The 17,581-nt window shown below is 32.8% G+C and overlaps 5 protein-coding genes across 5 annotated transcripts; 2 read left to right on the top strand and 3 right to left on the bottom strand.

Moving 5' to 3' along the window:
* Positions 1-4: 4 nt before the first annotated feature.
* PHYBLDRAFT_151305 (hypothetical protein) lies at positions 5-1,108 on the top strand (the record flags this gene model as incomplete). The annotated part of the gene is made up of 4 exons (XM_018432661.1): positions 5-167; positions 247-575; positions 671-856; positions 947-1,108. 4 exons carry the CDS (start codon positions 5-7, stop codon positions 1,106-1,108), a joined length of 840 nt encoding a protein of 279 aa, XP_018285816.1.
* Positions 1,109-1,261: 153 nt separating this feature from the next.
* Positions 1,262-2,371, bottom strand: PHYBLDRAFT_174093 (hypothetical protein; the record flags this gene model as incomplete). The annotated part of the gene is made up of 1 exon (XM_018437186.1): positions 1,262-2,371. One exon carries the CDS (start codon positions 2,369-2,371, stop codon positions 1,262-1,264), a length of 1,110 nt encoding a protein of 369 aa, XP_018285815.1.
* Positions 2,372-3,613: 1,242 nt separating this feature from the next.
* On the bottom strand, positions 3,614-4,353 carry PHYBLDRAFT_174092 (hypothetical protein; the record flags this gene model as incomplete). The annotated part of the gene is made up of 4 exons (XM_018437185.1): positions 3,614-3,771; positions 3,893-4,126; positions 4,187-4,201; positions 4,293-4,353. The coding sequence occupies 4 exons, from the start codon at positions 4,351-4,353 to the stop codon at positions 3,614-3,616; spliced, it is 468 nt and encodes a 155-aa protein (XP_018285814.1).
* A 621-nt stretch (positions 4,354-4,974) lies between these two features.
* On the bottom strand, positions 4,975-7,109 carry PHYBLDRAFT_174091 (hypothetical protein; the record flags this gene model as incomplete). Its single annotated transcript, XM_018437184.1, has 4 exons — positions 4,975-5,125; positions 5,171-5,578; positions 6,756-6,799; positions 6,870-7,109. 4 exons carry the CDS (start codon positions 7,107-7,109, stop codon positions 4,975-4,977), a joined length of 843 nt encoding a protein of 280 aa, XP_018285813.1.
* A 5,542-nt stretch (positions 7,110-12,651) lies between these two features.
* PHYBLDRAFT_151300 (hypothetical protein) lies at positions 12,652-15,061 on the top strand (the record flags this gene model as incomplete). Its single annotated transcript, XM_018432660.1, has 6 exons — positions 12,652-12,876; positions 13,117-13,270; positions 13,475-13,844; positions 13,895-14,015; positions 14,157-14,289; positions 14,904-15,061. 6 exons carry the CDS (start codon positions 12,652-12,654, stop codon positions 15,059-15,061), a joined length of 1,161 nt encoding a protein of 386 aa, XP_018285812.1.
* Between the last annotated feature and the right edge of the window lie 2,520 nt (positions 15,062-17,581).

Here is a 17,581-nt window from a genome sequence, read left to right as displayed (position 1 = left end):
AGAGATGACAAACTCTCTTGCCATCTTGCATCATGACATGACTACTGTCATGAAAGACGTTGCTGATATCAAAGCAAAAACTTTGAACACTCCTGTATCTGCTGTTTTTGCAGAGTCAGCCGATGGCTTTAGTGCATGCTGTTGCTCCTGTGAGCATGGAAATGAATGTAACTGGTTCTCCCACCATGGCTTCTGATGCAAAATCAGTCAACAAAACAAAAGCCTATGTATGTATCATACATATAGTAAATTATATCTTTAATAGCTTACCAAGATTCAATAGAGACTTCTTCGGGAGCGTTTGTGGGACCCTAAGTTCAAGTCAAAACATTTGGCTGGAATTCAAGCCAAGGTGGAACACAGCTGTCAACTTCAACCAGTCGCCAACCACTGAGTTGACAGAAAACCTCGTTACCTACTTGGAAAGAAATTTTGTAGGAGCAGGACTGAGAAAAAGTGATGTCCGTGACTTTGTCTACATGAATTTCACTAGCAAAAAGCGTGCAGCTAATAAGTCTCAGGCTAAAAAAAAGTCAGACAATGCTCGCAACAGAAAGAGTAGCCACGAAAAGGAGGTAAGTTATACTTTATTTATTTATTATTTGAATAATTCTTATCTACGTCATTAATTTAAAGCAAAAAAAGAAAGCTAATTTAATATTTTCAACAGCACTTGAAACGTTGCAAAACAGCGTACCAGTCTAACAAGACTGCTATTAATGACGAGATGAAAAGAGATTGCTCTGGTCTCATTATAGAAGAGGCTATGTCTGTTGGTGAGTCAGACGATGTCACTTCGCCTCATGTTTCTTATAGTGCGCTTTGTCTTCGTCATCCAGGTTGGAGAAGTGATGAGGTAATTAGTTTTTTTAAAGTTGAAATATTTAATTTAGTTAATATATTATATTGTATTATACTGAATAAAATATTAATGTCTTTAATATAGTACAACCACTTCATCACACTTGTTGACAACAAAGTGGTAGCTGATTTAGGCTTAAATAGCCATCAATTGCGGTCACGTGCTTTTGGCGAAACCGTTGAAGGATCAGTCCCTGATGCAATTGTGTCACAGTTTCCTCAGTGGGCTCTTAGAAACGGGCCCTAAATAAAGTTTATATTTTTTGTTATTTTTTTCTTCATTCAAAATGTCTTATACTTTAAATAACCAAAAAAATGCATAAAGAGACATTACTTGTTCTTTGTTTTTTATTTAATTATTCTTATAAAAAATCATAGTGCATAATTATTCATAAAGACTTCAGGCATAGTATTTTTTTGGCATAGGAATAACCAGCATTCTTTCTTCGTTCATATCAGTTACATCTACAGCAGTTGCAACCTCTAAGTGTATGCGATGTACAGACAAGATGCTGTGATAATTATCAGCAAAAAATTCTGGCAAGCAGATTGCAATACCTTCATCTCTGTGTTCATTGTCATTTGTCAAATTATACCATTGGATGTATGCAAAGACATGCTGATCTTGATGTAATGTTGATGCTCGGTAGTTTGGATGAGGAGGCAGAGTAAATAAATATATAAAAAGATACTGAATTTGTCTGGTATATAGGCTTGAAGTTCGGTCATTGCTGCTACAGAAGAAAGCTTGAATAAGTGAACTGCACTTACCAGAACTGTTGTTCCCAATATATGTTTGGCCAAGGAGATCAATTGATTTCAATTTTGTGATTTGGTTATTTACAAAATATTGTGACAATCTGGCATTGTGATAAGAAATGAGATTGGACATGTCATAGGCGATTTTATAATAATCTAACAATTGAGGATAATCAATATCACTCATTGTTGATTCTTTTAAGGACTGTAAAGGAAAGGTGGATGGGAGGAGTGGTTCATTGCCTTTGATAGGTGCTGCTTGACTTAAGGATGAGTCTACAAATTGTTGCAGTCGGAAAGGTTGTTGGTTGGCTGGAACATAAGTGGCATAGGTTGTTATAGGTGTGGTCGTGGAGGTAAGTTTTTTGAAAAGAGGAAGGAATGGAATGAGGCTTGGACATGATAACGTATTTTGTATGTAATTAGCTTTGTATGCGTCTGCAGTGAATTTTGTCATATAGGTTGTTTCAAACCCGTCTTTTCTGTTTGTCTTGTTATTCTTTAACAAATCATTGTATCTCTCAAAACCAAAGAGCCAATAGCCATACACAGGTCCAAAATCACGAATTGTGTCATGAAGATGGAGATGCAGATGCATGTTGCAGGTGAGGACTTTTGGTTCATATGTATCTTCACAAGATTGATAGAATTCTTGTAGATATCTGTGTGCTTGGTCTATTTCGATGAAACTGATTGACGGCTTTACAAGTATACGGCATGCTTTTACATAGTGCATCCAGCCATTGAACATATTGGATGGAAGAACTGGTTTTAGAAGCACGGGAGAGTACACCAATACCCAAGACTTCTACTTATCTGCTTTCATGTGGGAAAAGCCCTTTCCTATCTTCGTTTTCAGCTTGGTATAGTTGCTTGGCAATATTATTGTTGCTGCAACTGTCTGCATTGCAAGCAGATCATTGTTTTTCATTTTTTTGATTTTTGTCCATGTTTCAATCATTCTCTTTGGTGTTCCCAGAAAAAGATTATGCATGGGATCAATGATCGTTCCACATACTAGATCAAAGTATCCAAAGCAATACAACTGCGACCATCAAACACCATATTCGACCTCCAGCTGCTGCCTTTCTGAGGGTGTACTCACACTATTCCACTCCTCAGCATGCACACGGTTTGCTCTATCACTTCGATGGCGCCACTGGTCACAATCAAATCCACGGAAATCGATAGAAGAAGTGCCTGTTAGACAAGAAAATTGATTGTCGCATTTGTAACAGGCGCATGTGCTGTTGTGCGCAGTGAACCCACTAGTCTTTCTGGCAGCAGGTATATCACATGCAACCATCAATAAGGCTGCACGAACAGTTGTACCATCTGTTTGCTGATAGGTGGGTATCTGTATTCCAAGATAGAGCTGTATCATTTCGTCGACTAATGGCTTGAGATAATGGTTGATCTCTTCTGATTTTGGCTCTTTTGATCCAGGCATGAGGCCAACAAGGATTGTATTTTCTGCTTTAAACCGCTCACTTCTAGGCAGGTTGTTAATCACCAGGTAGATAGCACCGCAGGAATAGCTAGTACCATTGAAAGGCTGGAACCAGTCGATGTTTAATGTCAGCATCAATGAACGAGGATGCTCAACAAAAATTTCATTGTCATTGTCCTTCAAATCAGTCCAGGCTTCACCATCGTAAACATCACACAATGTATCAGTGATCTTGAATTCTTGGTTCCAGTGCATGATCTTTTGCTCGAAATCGGGACGGAGGAAAAGAATTTTAAGAGCACGTGTGAGAGACTGATATACATAAGACTTCTTTGCGACCAAACCACCAGACAATGATTGGACCATTAATTTGCAATTACAGGCGGTATGTGCACCAAGCTTTACGAAATCACAATTCAAAGAAGCAGGTACACTTTCCTCATACACCTTGTGGCAGTCCTGACACACAACAAATCTCTTAATCCCTTTTGTTATGGCTAAGAATACTGTCATGCTTTGAAGACCAGAAAGACTCATGGGCAATTAGAAATCCTGCTTGTAAATTGACAAGAGCTTGTTGATAATCTCAATCAAGACAACAGTACCCTTATTGATCACATAGCAGGAAGCAAATATTACCACAAAAGTAGCAATGAACCTGTGTACTGGACTTTCAGGCATATTTGGGGTAGCAAAAGAATCTATTGTAAAAAAAACAAATAAAATTAACACCCCCTCTTTTTTCAGATTTTTCTTTTTTGGTTCTTTTCCTTGAATTTTTTTTTGGGTCTTTTTTTTATTAGTTAATTAACACAGACTGACCTTCAATATTGAATTCTTTGACTTCAATCTCAACAATATTCTCTTCATCGTCTTCACTTTCTTCACCACCGTCCCTTTCTTCATCATTGTCATTTTCATCACCATCACTGCTTTCACCATTCGACTCATTGCTAAAAGCAACCTCATCGTCAGAAATTGGGGCTCCTTTCCAAACAGGCGAGTTGGTCTGACTGCCCATTGCTTCCATGGGTCCAGTTTGTTGGTTTGATGTAGCTACATATAGAATTCAATTTTTAGTTTACTTCTCTTTTTATTACAATTAACGTTTCTTACTTTCAAAATCAATATCTATGAGATTTCTTTGAACAGATACATTTATTGAATTAAAACATTATATAAAATAACCAAAATGAAAATGAAAATGAAAAACAAAACATACTTCTTTCACTTCTTTCCATGTCTTCATATCTTGCTCTTTTATTGTACACTAGAGGGTTCATATAGAAACAAAGCTGTAGCCTTGTTGATTATCACTGTATTTTGTGCAATAGCACTTCCTATTATAAAATTAGAAGTAGAGGACACGTTGTTTATTTTGTTATAAATGTTAAGATAAAAGGGAAACAAGTGTTACATTTACTTTATTTGTTCAAATTTTATAATAATAAGGAGCTATCACAGAGTTTTTAGTGGGGTTACAGACTCAGATGACGAGCCAACCAGTGACTTGTTTAAAATAAAAAATCATTAGAACACCAAATTTTATAGGTAATTTTCACTAAAAAAATATGCTGCTCATTACAAAAAAATGATCAAAACAAAATATTTCTTTACATACAAGAGATTCTTTCAAATTCTTATAAATATATATATATATGAACGTGAGTAGAAGCTTTAAAAGTATCTATACTTCTCTTATATTTATCAAAAAGCTGATATTGAATTGGATAAAGTATTATTCTTTAAGTATATGTTTAATTACATATAGCTGTTTGATCTAATAAAGTAGAATATAGCAAGGATGGTACCAGAAAATAATGGGAAGCTATTAAATTACTTAATAGCAGCATTAACTGAATATCATAAAAAGAAACAAGATATATATTTTTTTATTTTTACAATCATTGAAAGATTTGGCTTGAATTTTTAGACAAAAAGTCCAGAGTTCTTCGTCTTGTTCTTTGGTTTTCTTCTGCAAGTTCGACTGCTGTTTCTTCACTTACGGAATTGTCAACCATATATTTTTTAATAAGATTGACAATTCTTTTACATCTATTGAAGAACTGTCAATCATTGTTTCTCCAAGCAACGCCGTACCTCGTCTCCATCTTGTGTACGGAGACACAGCCAGAGAGTCCCACATGCCATTCTCTCCACAAGTCAGGCATCGTCTGCACATCTCTGCTCATTCTATACCAAACAGATATGTCTGGCAGCTGGGAAATTGGTCCAGAGTTGTTGGCTGGGACTGGAAATGCTTGGACCTCTGTTGATCTAGCTCCACCTCTTTCCCCTCCATCTTCTTGAAGGGACCAAAGAGGGATTCTCCCAGATACCAAGTCGTCAATCTTCTGGTGAAGAACACCAAACTCCCGCAGAACTTCTCTGCGAAACCTGCTGTCCGCATTCTGCATGTCAATCAACTTTCTGGCCATCAGAGGAAGTGCTCTCTGCAAAAGGATATCAGTAGGCTCGACATCTGTCTCCACAAAAGCCTCGACTGATCTAAAACATTGACATGTAAATATATTAGAACTATTTTTTTCACTGTATTATATATTAGTTTTTTTACCTCTTGAACTTGATGTATTTGGGATCATGGAATACACCGTGCTGCCACAATGGGTGCCCTGGAGTTTTGCTCATCATTAACACAGAATCCTGTAGAAAAGTGATTTTTAATTGCTTCAGAAGCTCCAGAAACCCATGTGCAGCTGCGGTTTGCCGACATGCTCCTGACAAAATCCTGTCATACCAAAAGTCTACCATTGGGAAAACCTTGCGCTGGAGCAACTCGGCTGGTTTCACTTGGGCTCTTGGCAAGTAGAACTGCCCCTCAGCTGACGGAAATCCAGCCATAGTATGCATCGCACCTCTTGGAAGATTGGTGAGGTATGCACCATTCATTGTGCTGCTATTCCAGCGACCCTGCCTTCTGATATCCGACTTGTCGGCACCACTCATGTCAGCCATTCTTGCTGATGATCCGTGGGCAGCATGGGTCTTTGCTGTGGAAACGATTCCACAGGCCTTGAATGCCCTGTTGATTGCTTCGAGATGAGTGGAGTAAGGCATTTCCCTGGTTGGTTCCTGCCCAGATCGTAGCAACTTATGGTTGAACCATTCCTCGGATGTTTCAAAAGATGGAAACTGCTCACCATCAATATGCCATCTCCAGAAGAAATAGCATCCGAGTGCCATGAACGGACAAATCTCAACCTTGGAATTTCTCAAGCAGGCTGCAAGCTCAATTCGTCCGAACTGGTTTGTCTTTCCCTGCTTCAAGACCAAGACAAAGGCAGGGCATTCGGAAGGTCCTTCACGATTTAACATGACTGTCTGAAGGTCGGTGAATTTGGCTTTTCTTGCGGATTCGCCACAGAGCATACAAAAATGCAACAGAAGAAAAGACACTGCATTTCTCAGGTCACCTCCGCTTGATCTCGAGAAATAATAGCTAACAATGCTAGCAATCTTGTTCTCTGTGGTGTATCCATCCACCAGAGTTCCAAGGCCACGGTCCTGGTTTTCAGCATGATGGGCACGCTCATCATTGAACTTCATGTTGTCCAACAGCTGGATACAAGCCTTGCGAGGGTGAGGGTGGTTGTTCACACCGACTTTAACTTGCTTCTGGTACATATCCACAATAGCAGCAAGATAGGTCATTGCAGTTCCATACTTGATGGTTTTTCCAGTGTCTCTTCTGTGGGTTCGGTTGACAACCTAACAGAAGAAAAGATAATTAATTCAATTACTTACAAAATATATCTCCAAACAATAGCAAAAAACTTACACAGTCTTTAAGAAACAAATGGAGCTTATCTCCATATACAGTGTAGCAATTTTCGAGGGGAATGATCAAGAAAGCTTCATCACACCAATCTTTATACTCTTTTTGCTTAGAAGCATAGCTTCTCTTTGTGTTCTCTGGTCTGTTAACTTCAGCTTCGCGAGAAGTAGACACCTGGGCCTCCATCATTCTAACATTCACATCAGAAGTTGCAGCGGAATAACTAGGAGCGTTTGGGTTCATTTTGAGTAGATATTAAAAGATCTGGGAAGATGAAAAGATAGCACTTTTACATGCTACTTATATTAATGTCGCCAGAAAATTCATTGTAATTTATTATGCTTAGTAATAGGTGACTAAGAGAAATTCCGACATTAAGATATTGCTGTGCTTATATATGAGAAACAAGACAAGTACTTAATAAAAAAAACCTGCTTCTTCATCAATATGTTAAAGAACATATATAAAAATATAATGATAATTTTTTAGATGTGTGTAAAAAAACCGAATTTTTAATAAAGTTTTATTAGGCTGCATATAACTTATGGAAAAAAAATAATTGTGGTGACCTTCATTGAAAAGAAATAATTATTTCGGGTGGGAACCTAAGATATTGGCTGTTATTCTAGCGTTGGTCATTAAAAATGAACGTCCAGAGAAATCTTTAGAAATCCTCACCCCTTGATAATAATAATAATAATAAAATAACTTGGATGGTTATTATATCCAAGCCAATAGAAAATTACAACGTGACTTTATGAATATGTACACTAAAAAACATGCTGAGATAAAAAATTGCTCTAAATATCCACATGTAACCATGAATCTTCACACAATGATATTCAGGGTCATTTCTCCAGTAAATTACTTATTATTCTATTCTTCTATCTTTATTTTTCCATATTTCTATTATTAACTTTAAATTTCTTTGTCTATAAAAAAGAAGCAATTTAATGCAATAAAATATTATCTTTTTATCCAATTCAGTATCTTTGTCTTATTTTCTTTCCTGTGTGGTTTATACTTTCTTACAACATAACATATCGGCTTCTTGGTTTTAGAAAAGTTGTTTGTCAGTTTTGATCCCCTTGTTAGTTATTACTTTTCTGTTTCATCATTCTCTTTTCATAAACCTTTCTCTTTCTCTTACTTTTAATAACAATTTTATCAGTTATTCTTTTTTTTCCTGTCAATTATTGCTGTTTGCCATCTTTTATGATATCTGTCTTCTATTCTATTCTATTATTAATAAAGTATTTTAGGATTGATTATAATAAGATTGAGATTGAAGAGATGTAAGATAATATAGAGATGATGAATAAAGTGAGACTTTTGTATAGTAGTTTATTGAGAAATTCTTGTATCTGTTGAAAGAAGATACTTCTAGCTTCATGTTTTCTATCACTTTTACATCATTTTTACTTAGAAAAAATTTATTTTTTGTTCCTTGATATTCGTTTCTGTTGTTACTGTCCTTTCACTACTGGAAAAAAGGGGTGTTTTTTTGTAATTGTAACTTTATTTTTTGGCCTATAATAATTAAAAAATCACAAAAAAAAATTAAAATGAAACAAAAAATTCTATCAACACAAAAATTGAAAGCCAAATATAGTAAGGTATTGTCAAAGCTAATCATAAATACTTTTCTGCAAGTCACAAATATTAAAAAAGATTAATTTATTTTATATATGATAGATTTACTCCATACTTCTTTATCTACTATCTCTTATATAAACTTAATTAAAGTAAAAAATGATTGCTGAATTGGTTTGTCTAATAAAAAATATGTCTTTCTTAATCAATTTCTCAAAAAATAATATATTAACTTTTTTTTACAATATTTCTTCATTTTTTGAAAATTGCTCTCTTTATTGGCTGAATATGCTGTGACTTGCAGAAAAGTATTTATGATTAGCATTATCCATAGGATATGATACCCAAACAATATTATTGGTCTAGAGAATTTTTCTTTTTATAATTTTATGAGTTGATATTTTTTCTTCCAAATAAAGAAGGAAAGAAGGTTTTGTCCTACTTCAAACTTTTTTGATCACAACAAAAAGCTGTTCAAGTAAGACAAAACATTGAATAAGAAAACATGGAGACTGTATTATGTAATGAAAAAATAATTCTGTTAAAATTCAGTCAAGACAATAATTTTCAGCATATAAAACAACTTTGTTAAAATTTCAAATAAGAAAATATATATGATTTTTTTTGTTTCTTATATAATATTAATAAAAAATGCCTAGCAAAGGCAATCTTCTAAGACATAACTTAATCTAATGAAGATATAAATATTTACACATATTTGTTTTAATAAGTTACGATTGTAATTTCAATTATTTGCTATTAGAGCATATCTCTTTAACTTATAAAAATAAGACAAACTGAGAGAGAATGACTTAAAGTTTTTAAAAAACATTTCTATGAGTTGCAATATTGATATTAAAAGCCAGTAAACCAATGAGAATTTTTGAAATTGATTTTGAGTAAGTGTGAGATTATATTCTTTGCATTGTTTCTTACTTTACTTTACCAACAAAAGTTTATTTATTACATGTGTTTACATATAGTATATTATCTTTTTAGAAAACATGTCTATATATTCTTGTTTTTCAGGTATATACAATAAAAAACAATATTGTACTTTTTAATATAGTTTTTCATCTTGGGTCTTATTAGCTGACAATTAGCTTTTTTATCATCTGATCAAAATGAGTTGAGATAATATCTGCACATCTAGTTTACAAAGTAATTGAATACTAACTATTTTTTATTTATTTTTACTTGTAGAGATTCAAACTTTTATGAGATGCATGTGAAGTTTTATAGAATAAAATCAACAGTAAAAAGATTGAGACGTATATAAGAATACTTTGAGACTGTATATAGGTTTTCTTTATTAAAGAATACAAAGTTGTCCTTTTTATATCAAAACACGATCTGCTTTGTCAGTCACATCTTAATTTCTTAAGTCTGAGTTCATTTAGATATTAGAGAGCTGGTACTACTATATTTATAATTTAATCTAATTGCAGTGTCCTCATATTAACTCAGTGCTTACTGAGCTGTCATAATTACAGTACTTACTGTAATTAATTATTGGTCTTATTGATTTACCATAAGTAAAATAAATAAATTATTCATTTGTTCTTGTAATGATAGCTGTTTTACTATAATAATAGGAATATGTTCTTAGATGTAATAAATCCAACAACCAAGTGTCTGGATCACCACAATGCATATCAGTAAACTCAAAGGTAAGCTTTTATTTAACTTATTTTTAAGCTTAAAATACTCATTCATATTTATATTTTATTAGATTGCTCTGTTATTCCACTATCAAGATAGTTCTTTGATGCTTTTGTCTTTAAGAATTATAAGATATATAGACTCCATAATCCTATCTTTAGCTTAGAATAACTAGATTTAATTTATTATATATTTCTGCTCATAAATTATATGGTGTAGCTATAACTTAGCATTTTTTTCTACTTTAAAACAAAAAATAAAAACCAATTTATTTAAGACTCAATTTTTTTGAACTATTTTTTTGAAAATACATTTTTAAATGGCTATCTTTACAGACAAGACAATGAGACAAGATTTTGAGAAAAAAATATCCATCTCTGACATCAAAGATGATTAGTATAACTGTTGTAAATGAGTATTGACTACTACTGTAATTGAGAATAAGTCTGAAGGAAATAATATAAGGCCTCAGCTATTCCAGTCAAAGGTGTCTACCAATTACTTTATTATTTAACACACAGATTTAACATGCATGATAGTGATTATATTTAATATGATGATATCACTATAATATAGGATACATCAGTAGATTATTATAAGCATAATTATAACTCATAAACACATTTACTTTCAATGTTAATACTTCATTGGGACTACACACATTTATATAATTAGTCATACATTAATTATCCCAAGATCACATTGCTCTGATTAAGGCTCAGATAGGATCGATTACCTGACCTCAGTCATATAATTTTCCCGATCCAAAATAATATAAATAACGGTAGTAGTTCAGTGTAGGAACCTGGTCAAACTTTGATACTAAATCTTTCTCAATAAACAAACCCTACACAAGTTCTCATGAATCTTCGTTCCTCATTTCAAATCTTGAATTCTTCCTTTTACAACTTCTTAAAAACTTCAACCACTACAATAATAACAATCCCATTTTTTTGGGTGAAGAGACTAGATAAATGGTTCTTTGGATTGCTACTAAAATCACTGCCCTTTTTTCACTATAACATCAGCGCATAATTTTTTTGACATTTAATATGAGCAACATCAACAACATCAACAACTGTGGTGATCCAGACACCCGGATGTTGGATTTATCACATATAAGAGCATATTCATATTGGGATAGCGTAGTAGCTATCATCTTGTCAGTATAAAATTTATATAAATGATTAAGTAATCAGCCCAATAATTATTGCAGTTAGTACTGTAGATAATATCTTAAAGATTGTTAAGATAATTATATCATACTGCCGGGTAAACTGTGTCAGATCGATATGGAGCTAATTTAGTAAAAAGTTCTAAAGCTCTAGTATAAAAGAGAAAAGAATAGCTAAGAGCTAAAGAAGTACGATTTATGACTTGATGTCATAATTGTAACACCGACACTAATTAAGCAGTAAATACACTCTAATAACCAAATATAATAAAGGAAGAAAGCCTTAAGAAACTAAGACGTAATAACAAGAGCAGATTGTGTTTTCTTATAAAAAGTGATACTTTTTATTAATGAATAAAGGACAACTTATATACAGTCCCAAAGTATTTTTATATGTCTCTATTATTAAATTTATTATTTTTCTATTGTTTCATACCTGAAATACCACAAGCAGTATATTGTTGACATGTATGCCAAGAGTGAGCATAATAGAATTATCTTTATTGCAAAAAATCAAAATCGACTTTGAGTAGATCTCTATAGTAGCATACAAAACGCAATGAATCTTAATGATGGCGATTTGAATAACCTTGGAAGACGAGTCATTCTTTATTTCTCTTTTGTTGGTTTGCCATGACATATGCACCAGTTATATCAAGATGCAATGGGTATTGTGCATCACTTTAGAAAGTCAGATTTGTTTATCATATTTATGTGCAACATAGCTTGGCCAGAAATAACAAGTGCTTTGCTGGGAGGGCAAAAAGTTAATGACAGGTCTGATCTTTGTTCCCATGGTTTCAACCTAAAGCTCAAAAAACTCATGCATGATCTTACAAAGAAAAATGTTTTGAGAAAGTTTCTTGCATTTGTTTATGTCATTGAATTTCAAAAACGCGACCTCCTACATGCCCATATTCTGTTGATTTTTTGTTCTGAAGATACACTAAGAACAATAGAAGACTATAATAACATTGTATCTGCAGAAATTCCAGACCCTGACACACATCCACTCACATATAAAACGGTCTGTAAAATCATGTTGCATGGCCCATGTGGAGATGCCTATCCAAATGCATCATGTATGATAAATGATAAATGCAAAAAAAAATTACTCAAAGTTCTTTTATGAAAACACTGTTGAGAATGAAACAGGATATCTGAAGTACAGAAGATGCAATAATAGAAGAACAGCGATAAAAGGTGGAAAACTACTGGACAATCCATTGGTAGTTCCTCGTAACTTATATCTTTGTGCAAAATACAATGCCCATATCAATGTTGAAGTACATATATACCTGTATTGGCTGTGAAATATTTGTACAAATATATATATATAAAGATCATAATTGAACCATGGCAAACGTTCAACCCATCACTACCACAACTCCTCTCAATCAACAAGAGTCTGTTAATGAAGTCAACAGCTTTTTGGATGCATACTATGTCTCTGCTTCAGAAGCATGCTGGAGAATATTCTCCTTCAAGCTACATAAAGAGTATCCAACACACCAAAGACTGGCCATTCATCTCAAAGACTATCAGCAAGTTTTTTTCTCTGGAACTGATAATCCAGCTGCAGTTGCAAATAAAAATTTATATACAACATTGACAGCATGGTTTTTATACAATGTAGAAATTGCAGATGCATGCAAACACTTATATATAGACTTTTTTACAAATTTTGTTTGGAATCTAAAAGACTGATTATGAAAAAAAAGAGTATGATTTGACAAAGAAACAACTGCTAGAATATATACTATATCACCAAGAGATGCAGAAAAGTATTTCGTGAGAGTTCTGCTCCATAATATTTGTGAGACTATAAGCTTCCAGGATCTCCAAACTGTAGAAGGCCAACTATATGAAACAAATCAAGCTGCATGTCATGCATTAGGACTCTTGATGGATGATAATAAATGGGAAGTATGTATGGAAGAAGCAGCATCATACCAGCTATCATCGTCATTGAGATGTCTATTTGCAATTTTTTTCGTTTTCTATTTGGTGTCAGAGCTATTTGCTCTATGAATATCCCACAAAGAATCAATGATAGAAGACAATCTAAATGCTGAAAGACTTGAAACCAACAACCCTTCCTTCGAGTCTACTCAGAAAATGTATGATAGATGTATGTGTGACATTAAAAACCATCTCATTGTCAATTCTTTATCATTAGTATCTTGCAGTGGCTTCACTCTTCCACCTGTTCCTGCTGCATCAAATCGAACTAGGCGTAGACATGGATTGCAAACATTGATGCATGAGCAAGAAGACCTTTGCCATGAAGCTGCTTTGTTGCCAGACCCTGCAACTTTGTCATTTAATATTGATCAGCAATTGGCATGTCATTCAATCAAAGAAGTATTGAATGTAACTACTTTTACATCAAGACTATTTTTCATAGACGGGCTAGGTGAAACAAAAAAGACATTTGTATTCAATGCTCTTTTGTGTCATGTTTGTCGTCAAGGAAAGATTGCCCTTGCTGTTGCTACCAGTGGTATTGCTGCACTACTTCTGGTTGGTGAACGCACAGCACATTCATGGTTCAAAATTCCGCTTGAAGTTAATGTTAACTCGATGTGCTCTATACCAGCAAACTTTCAAACAGTCAATCTACTGAGACAGCAGAATTAATTATTTGGGATGAAGCATCGATGATCAGTAAAGATATTTGTAATGCTGTGAACCACTCTATGCAAGACATTATGAAGTCTGTAAATCCCTTACTTGAAACAGTGCCATTTAGTAGAAAATTTTTTGTATTTGGAGGAGATTTTAGACAAGTTCTTTCTGTAATTCCAAGAGCATCAAGATCACACATCGTAGAACAATGCATTAATTGTGCCCATGCATAGAGATATGTCAACCACCTGAACCTTACAATCAATATGCAAATTTCTCAAGCAACAATGCCAGAAGAAGAAACTGAGCTCAGAGACTTTGCTGCCTTTTTGTTGAGTGTTGGCAGTGATACTATTCTCAGTTCTGGTAATGAAAACACTATTCCAATTTTTGAGTAAATGCTAATTCCTGACTGTAGACTCCTCTACCTTTCAAATGATGTATTCACTGATTGGAATGCAAATTCACAAAATACTGATTTTCTTATGTATTGTGCAATACTTACTCTAAAAAACTATGATATGAAAACAATTAACAACCTTCTTCTTCATCAATTTCAGGAGTAGCCAGCAAATTCAAAAGCATTGATTGAGGTAACACTGATGATAATCTTCTGGCATACTCAAGTGAACTGCTGAACACATTTGATCCTGGATCTCTGCCCCCTCACAGTCTCAAGCTTAAAAGGGGGTGCCTAATTATGCTACTTAGAAATCTCAATTCAAAAAATGACCTATGTAATGGCACTCACCTGATATGTAATTCTTTTCAACAATTTGTCATAAAGGCTACAATAGTAACAGGATCTCACGCTAAAAAAATTGCTCTCATCCCAAAAATCAAGCTGAATCTATCTGAATCAATATCAAATATAGACTTCTAACACTGCCAGTTTTCTGTTCGCCTTGCTTTTGCAATGACAATCAACAAATCACAGAGGCAGACACTTGATCATGTTGGTCTATACTTATCTTCACTAGTATTTGGACATTGTCAGCTTTATGTTGCCCTATCTCGTGTCAGAAAACTGTCAGGAATCAAAATTATGATGGATATCTCTGATGCTAGCACAACTCAAAATACTGTCTATACAGACAATACCGTATATTATAAAGTATTTGACGAACCAACAGACTAAGCCATATAATATATAATCTTATACAAATATCATAACACTTTCTTTTTGTAAGCTTTCAATTGTTTTATATACTGTATTTTCACTAATTATTTGCCAACTTTGAATAAATTATTCACACATTGGTAAATAAATTCTCACACATTTCCTCCAATTAAAATCACTCACTTTACTCAATAATAATTCACACATTTGAATTTTATTTTCACACGAAATTATAAGGATAATATCACCTAGTATTCCAAAAAATCTATAAAAAAAAGTCAAGAAGTTTGATAGTTAAGACTAATTTGTTCTTCTATAACTTTTTTCCCTCACTTTAATGTTAAAAAAACTACTTTTTTCAATATTCTGAAAATAATTTAATGTGAAAATAAAATTCAAATGTGTGAATTTCAGTTGAAGTAATGTGTGAATTTAATTGGAAGAAATGTTTGAAAATTTACTTACCAACATGTGAATAATTTATTCAAAGTTAGCAAATAATTAGTGAAAATACAGTATTATATTTATAATTATGAATTTTTCAAATATTTCTACTTAGTAATTTATTAATAAATCAAGAAATATATAAAAAAACATTTAAGACGTGTTGGTCTATTTTATTTTTATCTAAATAAAAAGGCACACCAGTCTATTTTATCATAGATTTACCAAGTCAATCAAAACATATATCTTTTTGAATAATTATGTGATTTATCACCTAATTAATAAATGTTTGTGCTTGTACCTGTATTTATTTAATATAATCAGAAAAAATTGCGAATTCACATCTCAAGAAAAAAAAATGGAAAAATAATGATGTTTGAAATATTTTTTCAAATTTTATTAAAATTCAAAAAATAAAATTCACCCAAATCCACTCTCCTTTTGCAGTGTAAGGGTGGAATATAAGTTGAGGATGTTGGAAATGAGTATTTGCTACTGCTGTAATTGAGAGTAAGTCTGAAGAAAATAATATAAGTCCTTAGCTATTCCAGTCAAAGGTGTCTACTGATTACTTTATTATTTAACACACAGGTTTAGCATGCATGATAGTGATTATATTTCATATGATGATATGACCATAATATGGGATACATCAGTGGATTATTATAAGCATAATTATAATTCACAAACATATTGCCTTTTGATGTTAATACTTCATTGAGACTATATATATTTATATAATTAATCATACATTAATTGTCTTAATATCACATTGCTCTGATTAAGACTCAGATAGAATCAATTACCTGATCCCAGTCATATAATTTTTTCAATCCAAAACAATATAAATAGAAGTGGTAGTTTAGTATAGGAACCTCATCAAATTTTGATATCAAATCTTTTCTCAATAAACAAAATTTACACAAGTTCTCACAAATCTTTGTTTCTTATTTCAAATCTTCAATTCTTCCTCTTAAAACTTCTTCAAACTTCACCCATCAAAACAGAGGGTTTGAGTATAAGAGGTATTGTGAACATGATTTCCTAAGGAACTTGGGGGGACCACTCCTGTCCATCAAAGACATATTATCTGGTCAACTCACCATCGACGTCAACACCCACAAGTCGGGTACCACCTGTCATGGCTAACTGCTAGACCAAACTACCAAAGAGACCCACTGTCTGATGCCTTTCAACAGATACTATCTAACGCTAAAAATGCCAACACATGTGACAATTGATGCTTGTAGTACTTTGTTATATGTATGATGTGTACAATAAAAGCAAGATAAGAGTAGTAATAAGAATTGAATTCTGTAATTAGGTAGGGTTATTTAAATTGGGAAACAATTGTATAATAATGTAAAATAAATAAGAGAAACTACTTCTATAAAGAAAAAATAGAAGGAATTTCAAAAGGGAAAGAATATATAGAGCTAGCAAAAGGAAATGAATAATGTTAATATAAAATAAACTAAGTTAAGAGAAGTATTTAGAGAATAAAAAATAAAGATGTGGTAAAATATCACTATATAGATAATATCAGGTAGCAACTAATCATAATCATTACTCATCCAGCTCATAAGACGCTTATTAGAATAATTATTAGTTGTCACATTAGTACTCAATTTGTTATTTAATGAATAAGAAAATAATTTTGGGAGAGTTCGGTTTTTTCTTTACTTTGAAATAAATAATAAGTAAAATTGACTTGTCATGTTTTAAAGTTTTTTGCTACAAAAGGGAAAATTTAATAAAATAAAAATTGTAAAATTTGAGAGAAAGAAAAATAATAGAAAATAGTCAATCTTCCACGAAGACTTGACAAAGAAAAACAGTAAACAGAAGAAAAATTCACAAGAGAGATCTGTGAAAGTAGACAGCATCTTTAGGGAAAACTTTTATATCAGAAAAATTTGACAATTGTTTATTTATTGATTTTGAAGAATTATTTATACTACTTTTTAGATAAAATTCATGGCAAAAATATATTGCACTGATGTCTTGGAGATAATTGTGATAAAAAGATGGATAAAATAATTGTAATCAAGATTCGTCATGAAAGAAAAATGAATGGAGTTATAGTATATAACT

Source organism: Phycomyces blakesleeanus (genome assembly GCF_001638985.1).
Source record: "Phycomyces blakesleeanus NRRL 1555(-) unplaced genomic scaffold PHYBLscaffold_28, whole genome shotgun sequence".
NCBI classification, from domain to species: domain Eukaryota; kingdom Fungi; phylum Mucoromycota; class Mucoromycetes; order Mucorales; family Phycomycetaceae; genus Phycomyces; species Phycomyces blakesleeanus.
Note: the sequence above shows the minus strand (reverse complement) of the source record. Positions and strands in the feature narration are given on the sequence as shown.